Below are 15839 nucleotides of genomic sequence, written 5' to 3' on the forward strand. Positions count from 1 at the left end.
TTTCCCTTTCCCCAGAGCCTGCCTTTACCATTCTGTATTGTCTCTCATCCCCAGTTTGTGTGTGTGTCATAGCTGTCAACTTTTCCTTTTTTTAAAAAAGGGAAATTCCCTTATTCTGAATAGGTTCCTCGCAAGAAAAGGGAAAAGTTGACAGCTATGGTGTGTGTGTGTGTGTGTGTGTGAGAGAGAGAGAGAGAGAGAGAGAGAGAGAGAGAGAGAAACTGGTGCTCCACAATGAATAAAAAGCTGAAGGCAATAATGGACAGGACCAGTGCCATTGGAGTTTTATGTAATGATACTTAACTGATGTTAAGTATCAGCTGATACCTGGAAGCTTTATGTCTCTTGTTTATAAATCTGCTTGTGAACCATGGCTCTGTGTATCCAATTGTTTTTTGTAATGCAGCTGGTGATGTTGACTGGCCTGCAGCAAACTTATCCCCTCTTCTTTTCTCCTCTGGCCAATCCCCTGGTGCTTCCATTAGACACAAATGACATCTATCCATGCCTTGTATCTGTAACTGTAATGCTGTTCCTGAAATGAATATGCTTGTCATTAACTGTAGTGCTGTAGGGAGTAGTTGCTGCTTTTTACATTCTTCCACGTGATGACCTGTGGCTCTTTCAAGGCTTCCACAGCACCAACGCCCAGTTCTATTTAAAACAAAGGCTTGCCAGAGGGTTTAAATGTGCTGAATGTTCTGTCTGGGACGACATTGGGTGGGGTAGAGGGAATACTGGTACTTCTATAGGTCTGTGCTGAAGCAGCTCTAGGCTTCTTTTGTTATATAGCCATCCTGTGTGTTGAAAGCCCTGTCTCCTGCCAAAGGTTCCTTTTGTTCCTAAAACTTTTACCACATACTGCCCATATTTTTATCCATACCCGCAGGGATTTCCTCTTACTTTTTTAAAAGCATGTTTTTGTGCTTACAGTTTTTATTCTCGTGCTTCTATTATGACTGACTGGAACAGCGAAGGTCTGCACCCTTCCTCGTAAAGGTACTTGCTACCTTCGCCCCTCTGCCTTTTGAGGCAACTCCCATGCTCCTACAGAGGTTAAACCTGTGACTCAATGATCTGCATGTTGCTGCTTATAGTCTTCTGCTTGCAGTTTTCTGAAATAATAGGGGTTTCTCTCTTGCAAGGAGATTAAACACAGAGTTCTGAGGGAGCACATGCAGTTTCCTGGCTTGGGTAAACAGCCACATTCAAACAAGAAAACCGTAGACGTGGTTTTCCTAAGAGCAGCAAAACACAGTGCGTAGTCAAACTTAATGCATCTTGGAAATACAAATTCCAGTGCCTTGTAAAATATGCTACATGAAGGCTGATGTTCTTAGAAACCTCAATTCAAGGCATTGTTTGCACAGCCCTGCCTTCAGTTGTCTTCATTTTTGGTGTGTCCATCAGTCAAGTGACTCCACTGCTGTCAAAGATGTATTTCCTGGTGTGTGTGTGTGTGTGTGTGTATATATCTCATAAAGCACATTATGAAATAGGTTTCATCTGGGCTGTATCTTTCCCATATTACATGGTGGCTGCAATTGCAGGAAGAGATAGTGTCAGCTTTAGATTCTGGGCCTGTGGTAAATCCAGCCTGACCATGTCCCTTTGGTTGTGAGTAGTTGCTGCAATGTTGGAATGTCAAACTTGCCACCTCTCTAAGCAGTGACGGACAGCCCCATACAGCATGTTTTTAAAAGGTTAGTGATCTCAGGGATGGTGATCAAGATTCTTTACCCAAACCCTTTGTTCTCATGACTGAAGAAAAAACTTGAAAAGGTGGGATCAGATCTGAAAAGTGAAACATTAAGAATCTCTTTTTATGGCTTTCTGTATTACGGATTTATGTTCTTGCCCTCCTGTTTTGCATAGAAAACTTCTAAGCGGCTGTATATTGACTGCTGGAATCCCATCAATATACTGGGAATCGTCAAGTCAAAGACAGACTTCTCAAACAGCTGAAAATGTTTAAGAGGGGATCCAGTATTTATAGTTGTTTTTGTTTGTATAATTGAAGAATGCTTAATTCTTCTTTAGAGTTTTGATCTAAACTGCTACTGAATGTTAAAGGAGTGTTGATGTTTTTGGGTCCTGTAAGAGTTTTGCCTGAGTAGATAGGGAGGTAGAGTTGATAATGAAATGTAACATGAGTTTCTTTTCCTCCACAGATCTCTGTGCACTTTGGTATGTAAATGGACATACTCTTCGGAGAAAGGCTGGGATGATAGTTTTTGGAAGCTGGTTGGATTGGAAGATTTGGTGGCAAATAACTATGCAAAAATAGGTAAATGTATATTACCTACTTTTTAACTTCTAAAAGAAAGACTTCATCTAATTAGGTAATAGCCCAGTTCAGACACAGTGGGAAACAGTGGTTTCCTGTTAGGAGAGCATGCTGTGGTAAGCCATGCATTTGTGCAGTTCTCCCTCTATTGCATGAGGAAAGAACTTTGAAACTTAACCAAACCTCGATCTTGGTTTGTTTTAACAAGCCACAGTTCCCTTAGGCCTGAAATAACAAGGAACTGTGACCGCTTAAAAACAGAACTTTCAATGTCTTATCTTATGTAAAGCAAGGGAAGGGAAAGCACTTGAGCCTGATTCTCACTGCTCTGTGTTTGCATGCATGATTTCCCATTATATATTTTGGCAGTATGATATCTATCAGAGGACTGCTTTAAAAGTGAGCAATTTTGGGTACACCACGGCAATTTGTCCTTAATTATGCACAACACTAACTTTCAAAAGTAGGTGGTTTAGGTTTCCCTGGGGAAATGTGGGCAGATGTTGGGTGAGAGAGTCTTCCTGAAACTTCTTGCTTGCCATCAAAATGCCCCTCTCCTAATCTAGCAACAGGTGAAAAGGGGAGCATTTTGGCATTATGATGTTTTCCTTAGGAGGGCTGCTCCAGAACCAAGACTCTTTCACTCTTGGGCTTGTGCATAGTTAGTTCTCTCTTAATAGCGGGGAAAAAACAAAAGCCAGCCTTCATAATTCGTATCATTTACATTAAACTCCCCATAGTACTCCTACTGGCAACATTCATTTATCATATATCCATGTGTGTCTGTGTATAGGTTTGTATGTGTGTGTATCTTTGCTGCCTAAGGACACTTGATTGGATACAAGGCAGATCTTTAGACCAGCAGCAAGGAATATGCAAACATCATTATTTTGCTTTAGTTTGTTATACCCCTGCATGTGCAATGCTGCTAATCAACAGAATCAGCAAGCTTAAAACAATGTGCTAAACTCAACTCTTGGCTTGTCCCACATTCCTTTCACCAGCTTGTTACACTATCTTTAAGTTGCTTTGAATTTTCCTGAAGCCTATGTATAATTAGAATTTTAGACTTGCTAATTGCAAGATTCTTATAGCAGATTTCCATTAAAAGACCGTGATGTTCATTTACTAGAAATTTTCCAGGATAGCATTATTCAAGTTTCCTTGTTCAGTTAATGGACTTTTAATGGCTGTCCTAAGCAGGCATGCCATTAATGAGAACATTAGTGTAAAAAAGAACCCCAAACCCCTCATCCCTCAAAGTTAATTACCTGATTCTCCCCCCCACACACACACCACCACTTAGAGAACAAGTTTCTATAACAGTTTAATGCAGCAGCACTAAATGGAAATAATTTGATATCAGTAATGAAATCCATAAAGTTTCAAAAGAGACACATTAGGTGTCAAAAAATTACTTTTTACAACTGCAGGTAAAAAAGGCCCTCCTGTATGATTGTCAGGGACTGGCTGGTCAATGAGGAGTGGTGGGAGATTCCAGCTGGAGAACCCTATAGGGAAGCCTCAGAAGAGGAAGGCTCTGAGCTTGGGGAGTGGTGGTGGGACAAGGAAGACAGATCAGAGGAGGAATGGGGGGGGGGATGCTGGACAAGCAACAGGGTTGAGAGAGAGAGAGAGAGAGAGAACACTGCAGATGTAGAACAGACAGCTGAGAAGGAGGTGGTGGCATAGGCTGTGACAGATTCACAGGAGCCCGCAAGTCCTACTGTCTTTAGCTCTTCTTCGCCCTTGTCTCTGAGAACCCAGAGGGTTCTGCATGTTACAAAGCAAAGAGCACAGAGAGCTCAGAGGGCCCCTCCCTGGTGTAGCTTAAGAGTGCTAGGAAGATAACTGGATTTAGAGGAGGCTGAGGAGGAAGTGGGAGACTCAGATTGTCTTTACTGGGGCCAGTCGTACCCTAGGTTTCTCTGTGTGTATTCTGTTTCCTTGAATAAAGAATTACATTTTCTATTTGTCTCTGACGCTCTGTAGTACAATATCCTCTGGCAGCAAATCCTGCCCTCTTCTGTATGCGATGTGTCCCTAAGAGACCAGTTTAGCTTCTACTGCATTCTTTGTGGGATGTGCAGAACAAACCTTGATGGCTCAACCTTGCTTGCTCCCAAAAGTGACAGGAAGCCATCCTTGGCTGTAGTTAGCAGTTGCGGGGCAGGACTTAGGATGGATCCAGGGGCAGAAGAAGCGGGGTGCGGTGGGTGTGGGTTGCCCCGAGTGCCACCACTGAGGGGGGTGGCAAAACGCCAGGCGACACTAACTGCGGGGCCTGCAGTGCGCCCGAGCCACATGGAAGAGACATGGTGGCTTGGAAGTGTGCAGGCTCCATGCTGCCCAAACGGTCCCCCCGCTGCCTCTCCCCTAGCTGTAGGGCGGCTGAGTGGGAGGAGGCAGGCAGACTCCGGAGGTCCCATGGTGCGCCCCGCCCCTGTCTCCCAAGTGGCTTCCTCCGTTGCTGGATGGATCTCATAGACCCATTGGTAGTCTTCTCCCCCAATGCTATAAACAAGTCCTGTTCTCCTTGTTTTTCCCACCCAGCCCTGGCCTGAAGTGGCAGGTGGCGGTGATGACTACTCCTGCTTCCATGCAGGTGGTGGGCAGAGCCTAGAGCAGGAATGAGGGGGCAAGGATTCCTTTCTGACAACCTTGCAAGCTCTGAACCTAATCCATTGTTTTTCCTGTAGCAGAGTATAAGCAGAGTCTCCTAAACCTTTAGAGTTTTTGAGATTTTCTTTTTGCTTTAATGCAGCCTTGGTAGCTATTACCAGATGCACCTTTTAGAATCCCCTCCCCCACCTCCCACCCCCCACACTAAAAGAGTATAAGCAGTAAATAAATGTTTTAACAGAAATTTGAGCACCCTAATGGCTGACGAGCCCCACGAAGAGAAATTTTTAACATAAATTATTTACGAAGTGCAAGCTAAGGATTGAATACAATATTTATATAGTGCATTTCAAGGACAGGGAAAAGCTCCCCCCCCCCCGACAACTAAATGTGCATGTTGCCAACAAGAGCAAATTCTCTTTAAAAACCTGACAGTTCAATACAGGGAAATTAGGATGAGAAAAATGAAAAACCAGCAATAATAGGATGCCAGTTTGAAAACCACCCTTTCATACATTCGAGGGGGGGGGGGTCATTTCTTGCTGCTGCTTAAATTGCAAACACCCCCACCCCCACACGTACATAAATTCCAGGACGCTTTGTTCAGTTCTTGTTTTGTTTTTGGATTTGCGTTGTCAACCATAACTCGCCTCACAACATATATATATATTTAGCAGATTAAATGTAATAAGTTACATCCAGTCTGGCATCCTGTTCTCACAGTGGCCAACCAGGCACCCTCAGGAATCCTGCAAACTGAACCCGAGTGCAATGGCACCCTCCCCACCTCTGATTCCCAGAAACTGGTAGTCGAGGTAGAACATAACCATCGTGGCAAGTAGCCATTGATAGCCTTATTCTCTGTGATTTTGTCTAATCTCCTTTGAAAGCTATATGTTAAGGGTATAAAATTAAGTTTTGAATTGCTATGAACTTTATAGATTAAATCCATGTGTTTTCGTAGTAGAAAAAGGTGGGTCATGAGAGGGGAAATTCTCACAAAAAAGCGGACACTAGCATTCATGTTTTCTGATCATGAAGCCTGTACTGTTATGGCATTATATAACCTATATTAATATTAACTGATCCAATTGCTTCCACACGAGATGTGCTTTGCTGTGCTTTTCCATCATTACCTGAAAAGGAAAGGTTGACACTAATTAAATTATGTCATTGTGTGAGCAGAACAAGTTCCATTCCCCAAAACAGAATTTCACCCTCTTTCTCTCCACACCCCTAAATTTGCTCCAGAGGGTGGGGTCGGGGAACTCCCAGAACAGATTTGATATGGTGCACAGGAAGCAAAAGGGAGGCAAAGTTTTGATGCGCAAGCAGAAATCCATCTGCTTACACAATTACTTCTCTGGGTACAATAAGTCAGCAAAGTTTTGTCTACCACCTCCCTACAGGAACAGGAACTGACAGTGAGACAATTAAAAAAAACTTACTCATTGGTAATCCACCAGCTATGATAAACAGAAAGCAATAAAATGGGCAGGACTGTTTACTTTTATTTAAAGGTACAGGAGCCCCCCAAAGCATCAAGTGTACTTTGCATTGCTACACTGGTCAGGCTAATGCTGTGATAGCATAGCACTGTACAATGGAGTCATATCATATGCGGATTTAACTTAGGCAAATTCAACTATGCATGGTCGACCAAAAAACAACCACAAAAAGTGCTCCACAGCAGGACACCTGTCCCTGTAGCACAGCGGTTCTCAACCTGTGGGTCCCCAGATGTTGTTGGACTACAACTCCCATCATCCCGAGCTCTGGCCTTGCTAGCTAGGGGTGATGGGGGTTGTAGTTCAACATCTGGGGACACACAGGTTGAGAAAGGTTGCTGTAGCACATGGAAAGGCAGCGAGGAACTCCTTTGTTTGCCTTGTTCCCCCTTTCCTCTACCAGGACCCCATCCAGTTTAAGCATCCATTCCAACCTTTTCCTTCTGCCTCAGTGACTAGGACCTGCCTGCCTCCATATCTCTCTACCTCCCTCCTTAATCCTCCCTTAAAAAAAAAATTCCTGGATTTCTCCCCCTTGAAGAGAGCTCTTCCCACCTGCCCTCCAGGTTTGCCGTGGAGGAGAAGAAGGGAGGCATCAGAGAGAAGGGGAAGGTCTCCCCCCTTGTCAGTCAGTGCCTACCACAGCCCCATCAGTGGGAAGAGAAGGTGGGAAAGCCTCTCTCCCACTTCCACTGATTCATCCAGTTCCTGCTCGCTGGCTTTAGGGAGACACAGGGACCAAGGGTGGAATAGGCAGAGGCACAGGCAAACAAGCAGTGGCATCTCACAGCCAGACAGGGGAGGGAGAGTAATTTGGAAGGAGAATGTACGTTATGGATGATTTAAGGTAATGCTAACTGTACAGTACATGATTTTCCCCTTAAGCACTGACTTTGGAACACAATCCGCACAAAAGATGTACAAGATTTGCTGCAAATCAAGGTGGGGGGGACAGATAAGGACGCTACAGAAAACATAGACTGCAACAATTTTACATTGTCGTTGTCTGGATTCTTCATAAAGAGTAAGCAAACAAGATTGCCAATTCCAGAGAAAATGGCTAGTGGGGAAGCAACATCTGTTAAATTTTCATGAACTATAGATCTTTGAGGTGCTGAAGGCTGCAATCTGTTTTTTAAATGGCCTGATAAATTTTCGTCCTCATTCTCATACTTAAGGGGCTACTTAAGGGACCAAATAATGATTTTTTTACTGAATAGCAAGGCTTTATGCATTGCCTGGTCCTTCCCCCACCACTCCCAAAGCAATGTGCATTTTCCCCAAAGTAGAAAATGTTGTAGATATGATATAGCTATTTCTGGGGTTGTCAGTACCTTATATTTTAAAAGGTAACCCAAAGACTCCTTTATGAATATATTCCCACTAAATCTGTGATGAAACTATATACTTTCAGGCTTCACTTGGAATTCAAAACAAATCTCCGCAAGTCTCAAAAACAAACATTTTTGTGTGGGGGGAAATACCACTTCTAAATAATCCCTGGGCCTTGTCACCTATTGCTGAGGGAGAAATCTAATCTGAGTCTTGTATTCTCTCATGCTCCTTTCTCCTTCCACCCCAAAAGGGAAAAAATAAGAAGTGAAGGGTTTATACGATATTGGCTCATTTGAACGTAGTCCCTCCCTAACCAGCTGTGCTTTGAAATAATAGTGGAGAGAGAAGTTTGGTTTCCTGTTTGTGATCCTGTATTTCTGCATGGTGGACTCCCGCTCCTGGCTATATTTTAATGGAAACAACAGATTTGTATGCGAAAGAGTCCTTAGCAGTTGGAGGGGGGATTCATAAAACAAAGTGCCTTTATGAAAAAAATTGTGGCTCTCAAGTGAGTGTTCCTTTCAAGTATGTTTTATTTAAAGGCCTGACTCTCATGGAGTGTATTTCTTTGGGCTCTTATAGGATGAACGTTGCAAGCAATGCTCTAAAAATGCTGGCGTTGGTTTGGCTTCCTGTAATTTTGCCCCCACGTGAATTTCATGATGGCACAATAGTGCCATTGCCATCTTTCTAAGATGCATCCTATGGTATCTCCCGTCTGTGTAGGTTGTTTCTCAACTACTGTTTCAGAACACATTTATTAATATATTTTCCCCTTGCAAGCATGGTTATGATCTTATGATCTGCTCCGTAGCATTGTAACAATGAGTGGTGTTCTGAAGCTAAAATTATGCCTATTTAAACTTTCCCTTCCTGTTTAGAATGAAGTGCAAGGGCACTTTTTCAAAATACATGCCAGTTCTCATTTTTAGTAACTGTCAAAGATGAATTGTTTCAGTGTACATGCTGCCTCTAAGCATTATGCACAATCCATTGTATATTATGTCCCACAAATACTTTTGCAGGATTTAGCTAAATGTCTTTTAAGTGTAGCAGGAATAATCATTCTGCAGTAGAAGTGTTACACCAGTTTCTTATTACCTTTCCTGGGCATTGAGGTGAGCTGAATTTAAGTAACATATAACGCATCTTCCTATTTACTTTCTTAAACACTACAATGCACTAAAGCTACTTGTGGCTGGGATGCACATTCCCTTAAGACACTTAGAAAGACACTTGTAACATGAATGTTATTGGTACACAATTATTTTAGAGCATGCTCAATTAACAGTAAAGATTATGTCCATTAGGCATTCACATATATAAAAGTATAGAGTTCAATTCAAAGCAGCATTCAGAAAAACATGGTAAAGTCTTGGCTTGTTTCCTTGTTTTTTGGCAGGTACGGGGTGCGTTACTTCACAACGTCCCCTTGCTCCGCCGACAAGTTCCTCAGGCTTATAACTTGTTTCGAACCTTCTTCACAAGGTTCTATAGTGAAACTGCATTTAACCCATTTTTGGATATTTGCATATATAAAAGTATGCACACATACTGCCTGCATCCCATGTGGCTGCTCATGTTTAAGGAGGGTGGAATGTACACACCCTTTTAACCCTCCGTTTGCATAGACTCTTTGGCCTGAAAGTGTGTGCATTGTCCCTAACTTTCCAATTACAGGATTCCCTGGGTATTCAAAATCTTCCCTTAGCTTTAGCCTTAGAGTTTACTGGGTTGACGAATAGTCCTAACTTAGTAGGAACCTAGCACAAAAATACGACTTTGGCATAGTATGCAACATACCTTTCCAGTCAGTTTAGTTGCCAAAATTCAATGGTGGTTACACTAGAATGCATTTACTTCTTTAAAGCTCCTCCGCCCCCTGCACACATGTCACATTAGTTAAGAAAGAGGAGTCCTTTCCTCTTCATCCCCTTTTTGTATTTTCCACCTCCTCTCCATCTTTGAAATGTGGCAAATTGCAGTTTCACATAAAACACAACTGGTTCTGCATGACAGGTTAAAAGCAGCTTTTGAATGACTGAATGTGTCATAGCTGAGTCAGCTGTACTGCCTTGCTCGGTTTTCCCTTTGTTATTTTTTTTTTTTAAGGGCCAACGAGCACTAAAACTTCCAGTTCCATTCAATATTAGTATGACTTTGGACCTTGCGATTAAGTTACTCAGGTTGACTAAAGATGTATTGTTAACTGCCTCGTGTTACGTCTGGTAAATAGCCGGTTGCCGTGACAACTGCCTGGAAAGGTGGTGGGTCATTGGTACCACATAACTTTCTTTAAACCAAATATTAGCAAATTCCAGAACTAGTCTTTAGGATAAAAAGGAAGGAAAAGTTTCAGACAGCTTTTTCCTTTGGTAAACTTGTTTCTTGCTCAGGGGGGCAGAGGGGGCATGGAGTTCTCTTCTAAAAATCCCAACCAGACGCCTGTGGGAAATTAGGATTAGAGCACAAGAGCACTCTTCGCTCCTGTTCCTAGCAAATGGTGTTGCTGTTGTGAGAGTGGAGCAGACTTCTCTTTCTTCTCCTCCCCACTGCACACTCTGAGAATCTGCTCCAGATGGTTGGGGGAACAGATTTTGGGGGCCAACAGGAGGCCGCAGGGGGAAGGAACATAAGAAGCTGGCTTACACTGAGTCAATCCATCGGTTCACAGAGAACTCAAGAGAATACTTTCAGGTATACAGTGGTACCTCTGGTTACGTACTTAATTCGTTCCGGAGGTCCATTCTTAACCTGAAACTGTTCTTAACCTGAAGCACCACTTTAGCTAATGGGGCCTCCCGCTGCTGCCACTACGCGATTTCTGTTCTCATCCTGAAGCAAAGTTCTTAACCTGAGGTACTATTTCTGAGTTAGCAGAGTCTGTAACCTGAAGCGTATGTAACCTGAAGCGTGTGTAACCCGAGGTACCACTGTACATGAGACTAGCTTTAAAGAGTACAGAATATTAAGCTGATTTCTTAGAAAGAATTGTAGTAGCTGCTTTTTACCCAGCCATTGAATACTATTGAAACCTCAGTAATAGTCCTTTCGAAAACCACATGAGTGTAGCTTTGCAAATATAGCATCCATGTTTATCTTATTCCTGGATAAATGCAATTGTACTGTTGATACAAGGGGTTACATTGTTATGATAAACGTTACACAACATGTGCGTGTTTTAAAATTAAAAAGCAATATTATTGGTGCTTGGTAAATAGAATGAAGGGCATATCAGGTCAGGGAGAAGAGGGCAAAGGATCACTTTCAAGCACAGAAAAAGTAGCATTTGCTTCCCAACAGATTGAACATAAAACAAGACTTGCTGGGTCAAACCAAAGCACCCAGCACCCTGTTTTTTACGCTGACCAACCAGCTATGTTTGGCAAGCAGAATCTGAGCTCTGCCCACTTGTGATTACCAACAACTGGCATCCAGAGACTAGGGCTGGGCAATACATTGATATATCGCCCAAAACCGGTTTAAAGTTCACATCATGATAATTGTTTCATAATATGTGAGCTGGCAATATATTGTGAATCACAATGTGTATAAGGGCTAGGCGATATCTGGTTTTCAGCATCGCAATAACTAACCAGCTAAACATTGTGATAACTCACTAGCTAAGCATTGCAATCTACCACAATGTCTGAAATACTGATGGAACAATACAGAGGCGGACAGGACAATGTCCTGACAACTGCTACTACTTAGGGGACTAAAACGGATAAATGACAATATTATAATAATCTTTACTGCCGTCCAACCCATACTGCCGTCCAACCCATAACATGGATTCAGAATAAAATACAGATTCGTACAGACACCCCCCCCCCCCCCGGGAAGGGAGACTGAAGCATTATTTCTTTAGTCATGGGTATGTTGATCTTTGATTCGTATGACTACTTAAAGAAACTTTGCCATGGCCACTGTGATATCATTGGACTTGTCATCCAGAATATATTTGATATAGTAGACTTCAGATTGACCCAGCCGATTTGCCAATAGTAGTTTAATCCATAGTTCCCTAGCTTGATCATATTGTCTGCAATGCATTAAAATATGCCTTGTGCCGTCAATGTCCTGAGAGTATACACAGGTCCTATTTTGATAAGGGATACCTCTCAGTCTGCCTAAATGACAATATTATCAATCACCACACACTCAGTTTCATCAGCAGGCAAGCCAAAATGAATCCCAACAGGACTTTTGGTTTGGGGCTTGGCTACCAAATGGTTGTATTCAGGACAATCCAAACTAAGGCAATGAGTCATAGTGAATACAGATAACCTGGGACTGCCAGATTGTCATCAGGCCTACTAGGAGGCAGAAGCAGCAGTGGCAGAAACAGCTTGCCATGACTGCGGTATGTGTTGGCAGTAGTGGCAACAACCTGCAAGGCCTTACGGTTGCGGCACAGTGAGTGGTGGCCTGCGAGTCCTTGTGATGGTGATGGGAAGGGGCAGCAGTAGCGGTGGCAGCCTGCGAGGCCTCACAACTGCGGCACAAACAGTGGCGACCTGTGAGGCCTGGTGGCAGTGATAGAGAGTGATGGCAGTAGCAGCAATGGCCTGCAAGGACTCACGTCAGTAATGGGACGCAGCAGTAGCAGCCTGCGAGGACTCACAGCAGTGACAGGAGGTGGCAGCAGTAGCAGCAGCAGCTTGCAATACCTTGCGGCGGTGACAGGGAGTGGCGGCAGTGGCGGCAGGAGGTGGCGGCAGTAATGGTGGGATGCATTTGGCTTGCCTGCTGATGAAAGTGACCATGAGGTGATTGTTAATATCATAGACCCTTAAGTAGCAGCAGTTTCCAGGACATTGTCCCGTTCATTTCTGTGTAGTTCTTTCCTTATTTCTGATATCGTTATATATCAAAATATCGTGATGTTTAGCTAGTGATATATCGCAATGTTGAAAACCAGTTATTGCTTAATCCTGCCAGAGACACATTGCTTCATATACCAGACATAATGCATAGCTATATCATGACTAGTAGCCATCCAGGTTGGCGGCCGTCACAATGAGATTAGTGAATTTTATTTTGTTTTTCTCCTTTTGTTTTCTTAGGAAATGAAGTTCTCGCTCCAGGAGCTCCAGTTGGAAATGGTCTGACGTCAGAGGCTGCTGAAGCCCTTGGCCTTGCTAAGGGGACTGCAGTAGGCGCGTCTCTCATTGATGCACATGCTGGAGGAATAGGTATTCTCTAAAAGGGTAGCTGTTTTTTCTCTGTTCCGCTTCCATATTATAAGCAGAGGCTTGTGCTGCGAAGGCTACATTCCACTTGCATTTTCAGTATTGGTTGCCAGGTTGGTATAATCAAGTAAGGAAGCCTTATAGCACAGGAGCCTTTAAAGGGAGCTATTATGAGGAATATGACAGTATGTATAAAACTGTTCTGGTATGTTACCCTGGACAACACGGCTAATCTGTTCGGGATGTGGGGGAATAGAGAGTCCTGGCTGCATGTAGGAGACTGGATTAAATAGTTTTTGAGAGCAATTGCTGTCCTACAAGTCTCTGATTGTGTGATCGTGCTCGGTGCATCCGAACAATTTCCATCTTCTGTTAGCTTGAAATACATTGGCAGCCTTTAGATTTGGAAAAAGGCAAGGCTGCAAACTTTCTCCTGGTTACGATCTTAAAGTCTGAACGAAATAGCGGAATTTAAAACAAAACAAAAATCCTCACATGTTGACTTGTCCTTTGCTTTGTCAGCCTCTTCTCTTTGACATGCTTTATGTGTCAAGTGTGGAAACACAGCTCCTTTTATCAGTTTGCCACCTAGTAGTTTAACCTAATGTCGGCACAACTTACAAGCCTTGCTTCATGCGTGGTAGAATGGAAGTTTATACATGGAAGGTGAGGAGAGTTAGACATTGGGTATTCTAAGCAGCGTTACAGAGGATTCTGTTACGTTCTGTGATTTGGAGCAGACCTTCCCATTTTGCACCCCTGCCCGACCTACATGTGGCTCACAATGTAGATCACTCCAGTGTGTGGAAGGGAGGGAAGGCAACTTGTACAACACACACTTTTCCAGCTGAATGTGTATGTTGGGGGGTGGGATATTTCCTTCAGAAATTCGGAATGGAGCTGCCCCTCTCTTCAAGATAAGAAATTCCCAAGTAAAAACCAGTATCACATTTTGATAGCTGGGATGTAACCACAAGAGAACAACTGTACCGAAGCTCTCCCAACCATACATTCCAAAAACAGAGTGTACTACTTTTAACAAACTAATATCAGTTAGAAGGATTAATAAGAGCCTGTGTTCTTGGCAACCCCAGCCAAACGTGGCCTCAGCAAAGGGCAGGGTATTTGTTTTGCACTACTGCAAGTTTATGTGAAGTTGATCTGAATGCAAACTCAGGGATATACAGAGAAACCACAGTGGAAGAGGCCGGAGCATATGAGGCCACTTGATTTTAAATGCCAGATATGAACTTAGGTTTTGAATGCTAAGCCCCAAGGGATGAAAATATTTGCCCACAGTAGACTCAAGAGATTTGATACTCTCTCCATAATAGACACATTAAATATTTTAATGTGCATTTCATTAGTAATCCGATGTGATTCCCTTTTCAAACTCTGCCTGTTTTGGTATGGAAGGCATGTGTGTGTACGTGTGTTTATTTTAGAGACGGAAGATGCCATGCCAGAGTTTAGGGCTACTAAAAATCTTCCCAGCTGTTTTCCTTTTCACATGTTAATTTTGACATTTGGTTAACCCTCAGAGAGGCCACTGCCTGTCAAGGTGGACAGTACTGAGCCAGATGGACTAATGCTCTGACCCACTCTTAAGGCTGCTTCCTAGGTACCTGCAAAATGCAGGGGAAATGGCACGAGGACCCAACTTGACATGACCTGAGACACGTAATTAGCAAAGAAATTAGTGTTTGATTTTTTTTTGGGGGGGGGGACAAGAATAGGGGTGGGATGGGGTGATTATTGTCACCACAGCAGTACATGAAGAGGGAAGACTTCATTCTTTCCTTCCATCATGCCTCCCCACCAAAAAATATCTCACACTTCCCTATTTCTTGAAGGGAAGCTTACACTGTTGCCAATGCAAGCATCTCTTCCAGGATACACGCGTGTGTGTGGCAGGAACAGAAAGGGTTAAACCTTCCCTCCCACCATGCTGCACTCCTAACAAAATTAGGGAACCAAAAAAGGAGAGGGAAGGCATTAAATAGAGAGGAACATAGGAAGGAAGTTGCCTTATACTAAGTCAGACCATTGAGCCACCCAGTTCATTACTGTCTATAAGGTAAGGTAAAGGCAAAGGACCCCTGAACGGTTAAGTCCAGTCAAAGGCGACTATGGGGTTTCAGTGCTCACCGCACTTTTCAGGCCGATGGAGCCAGTGTTTGTCCGTAGAGAGCTTTCCAGGTCGTGACGGAAGCCAGAGCTGTACCTATTTATCTACTTGCGCTGGTGTGCTTTCGAATTGCTAGGTTGGCAGGAGCTGGGACAGAACAGTGGGAGCTCACTCTGCTGCATGGATTCGAACCGACGACCTTCTGATCAGCAAGCCCAAGAGGCTCAGTGGTTTAGACCACAGTGCCACTCATGTCCCTGTCTATAGTGACTGTCTATCTATAGTGACTGTCAATAGCACTCCAGGGTTTCAGATAACAGCCTGTCCCAGCCCTACCTGGAGAGGAATAATAATAATAATAATAATAATAATAATAATAATAATAATAATAATAATAATTTTATTATTTATACCCCTGCCCATCTAGCTGGGACTAAAGCAGATACTCTGCCTCTGAGCTATGGCCTTTTTTCCAAAGGAGTAAACCTAAGAGGAAAACTTCTCAGAGTGCCCAACATATTTTATTGCTGCTCAAATAAGGTTTAAAAAAATCCGGACAAGCAGTATAAGGTAGGCAGATGATTAGAAATGCAGAGCAGGAAGGAATATAGAGCTGAAGCAAGCCTTTGCCAGCCTACTGCCAGCTTCTTCCATTTTTAGAACGGCTGGGAAGTTGGAACCAAATGAGACAGGATGCAGCTGGGTCTTGTTGGCATGCTTCTCACAAGCCCAGGTGTAAGGCAGTCTTGAGCTGAATTCTGTAC

The 15839-nt window shown here is 43.2% G+C and overlaps 1 protein-coding gene across 1 annotated transcript in view; it reads left to right on the plus strand.

Moving 5' to 3' along the window:
• Positions 1-15839, plus strand: part of FGGY (FGGY carbohydrate kinase domain containing) — a 152970-nt gene that overhangs the window by 63091 nt on the left and 74040 nt on the right. The window contains exons 6-7 of the mRNA XM_083448134.1: positions 2172-2287; positions 12822-12950. Coding sequence (XP_083304260.1) covers positions 2172-2287; positions 12822-12950 — 245 coding nt within the window. The remainder of the gene's footprint in view (positions 1-2171; positions 2288-12821; positions 12951-15839) is intronic.

Source organism: Podarcis tiliguerta (genome assembly GCF_965153285.1).
Source record: "Podarcis tiliguerta genome assembly, chromosome: 6".
NCBI classification, from domain to species: Eukaryota; Metazoa; Chordata; class Lepidosauria; order Squamata; family Lacertidae; genus Podarcis; species Podarcis tiliguerta.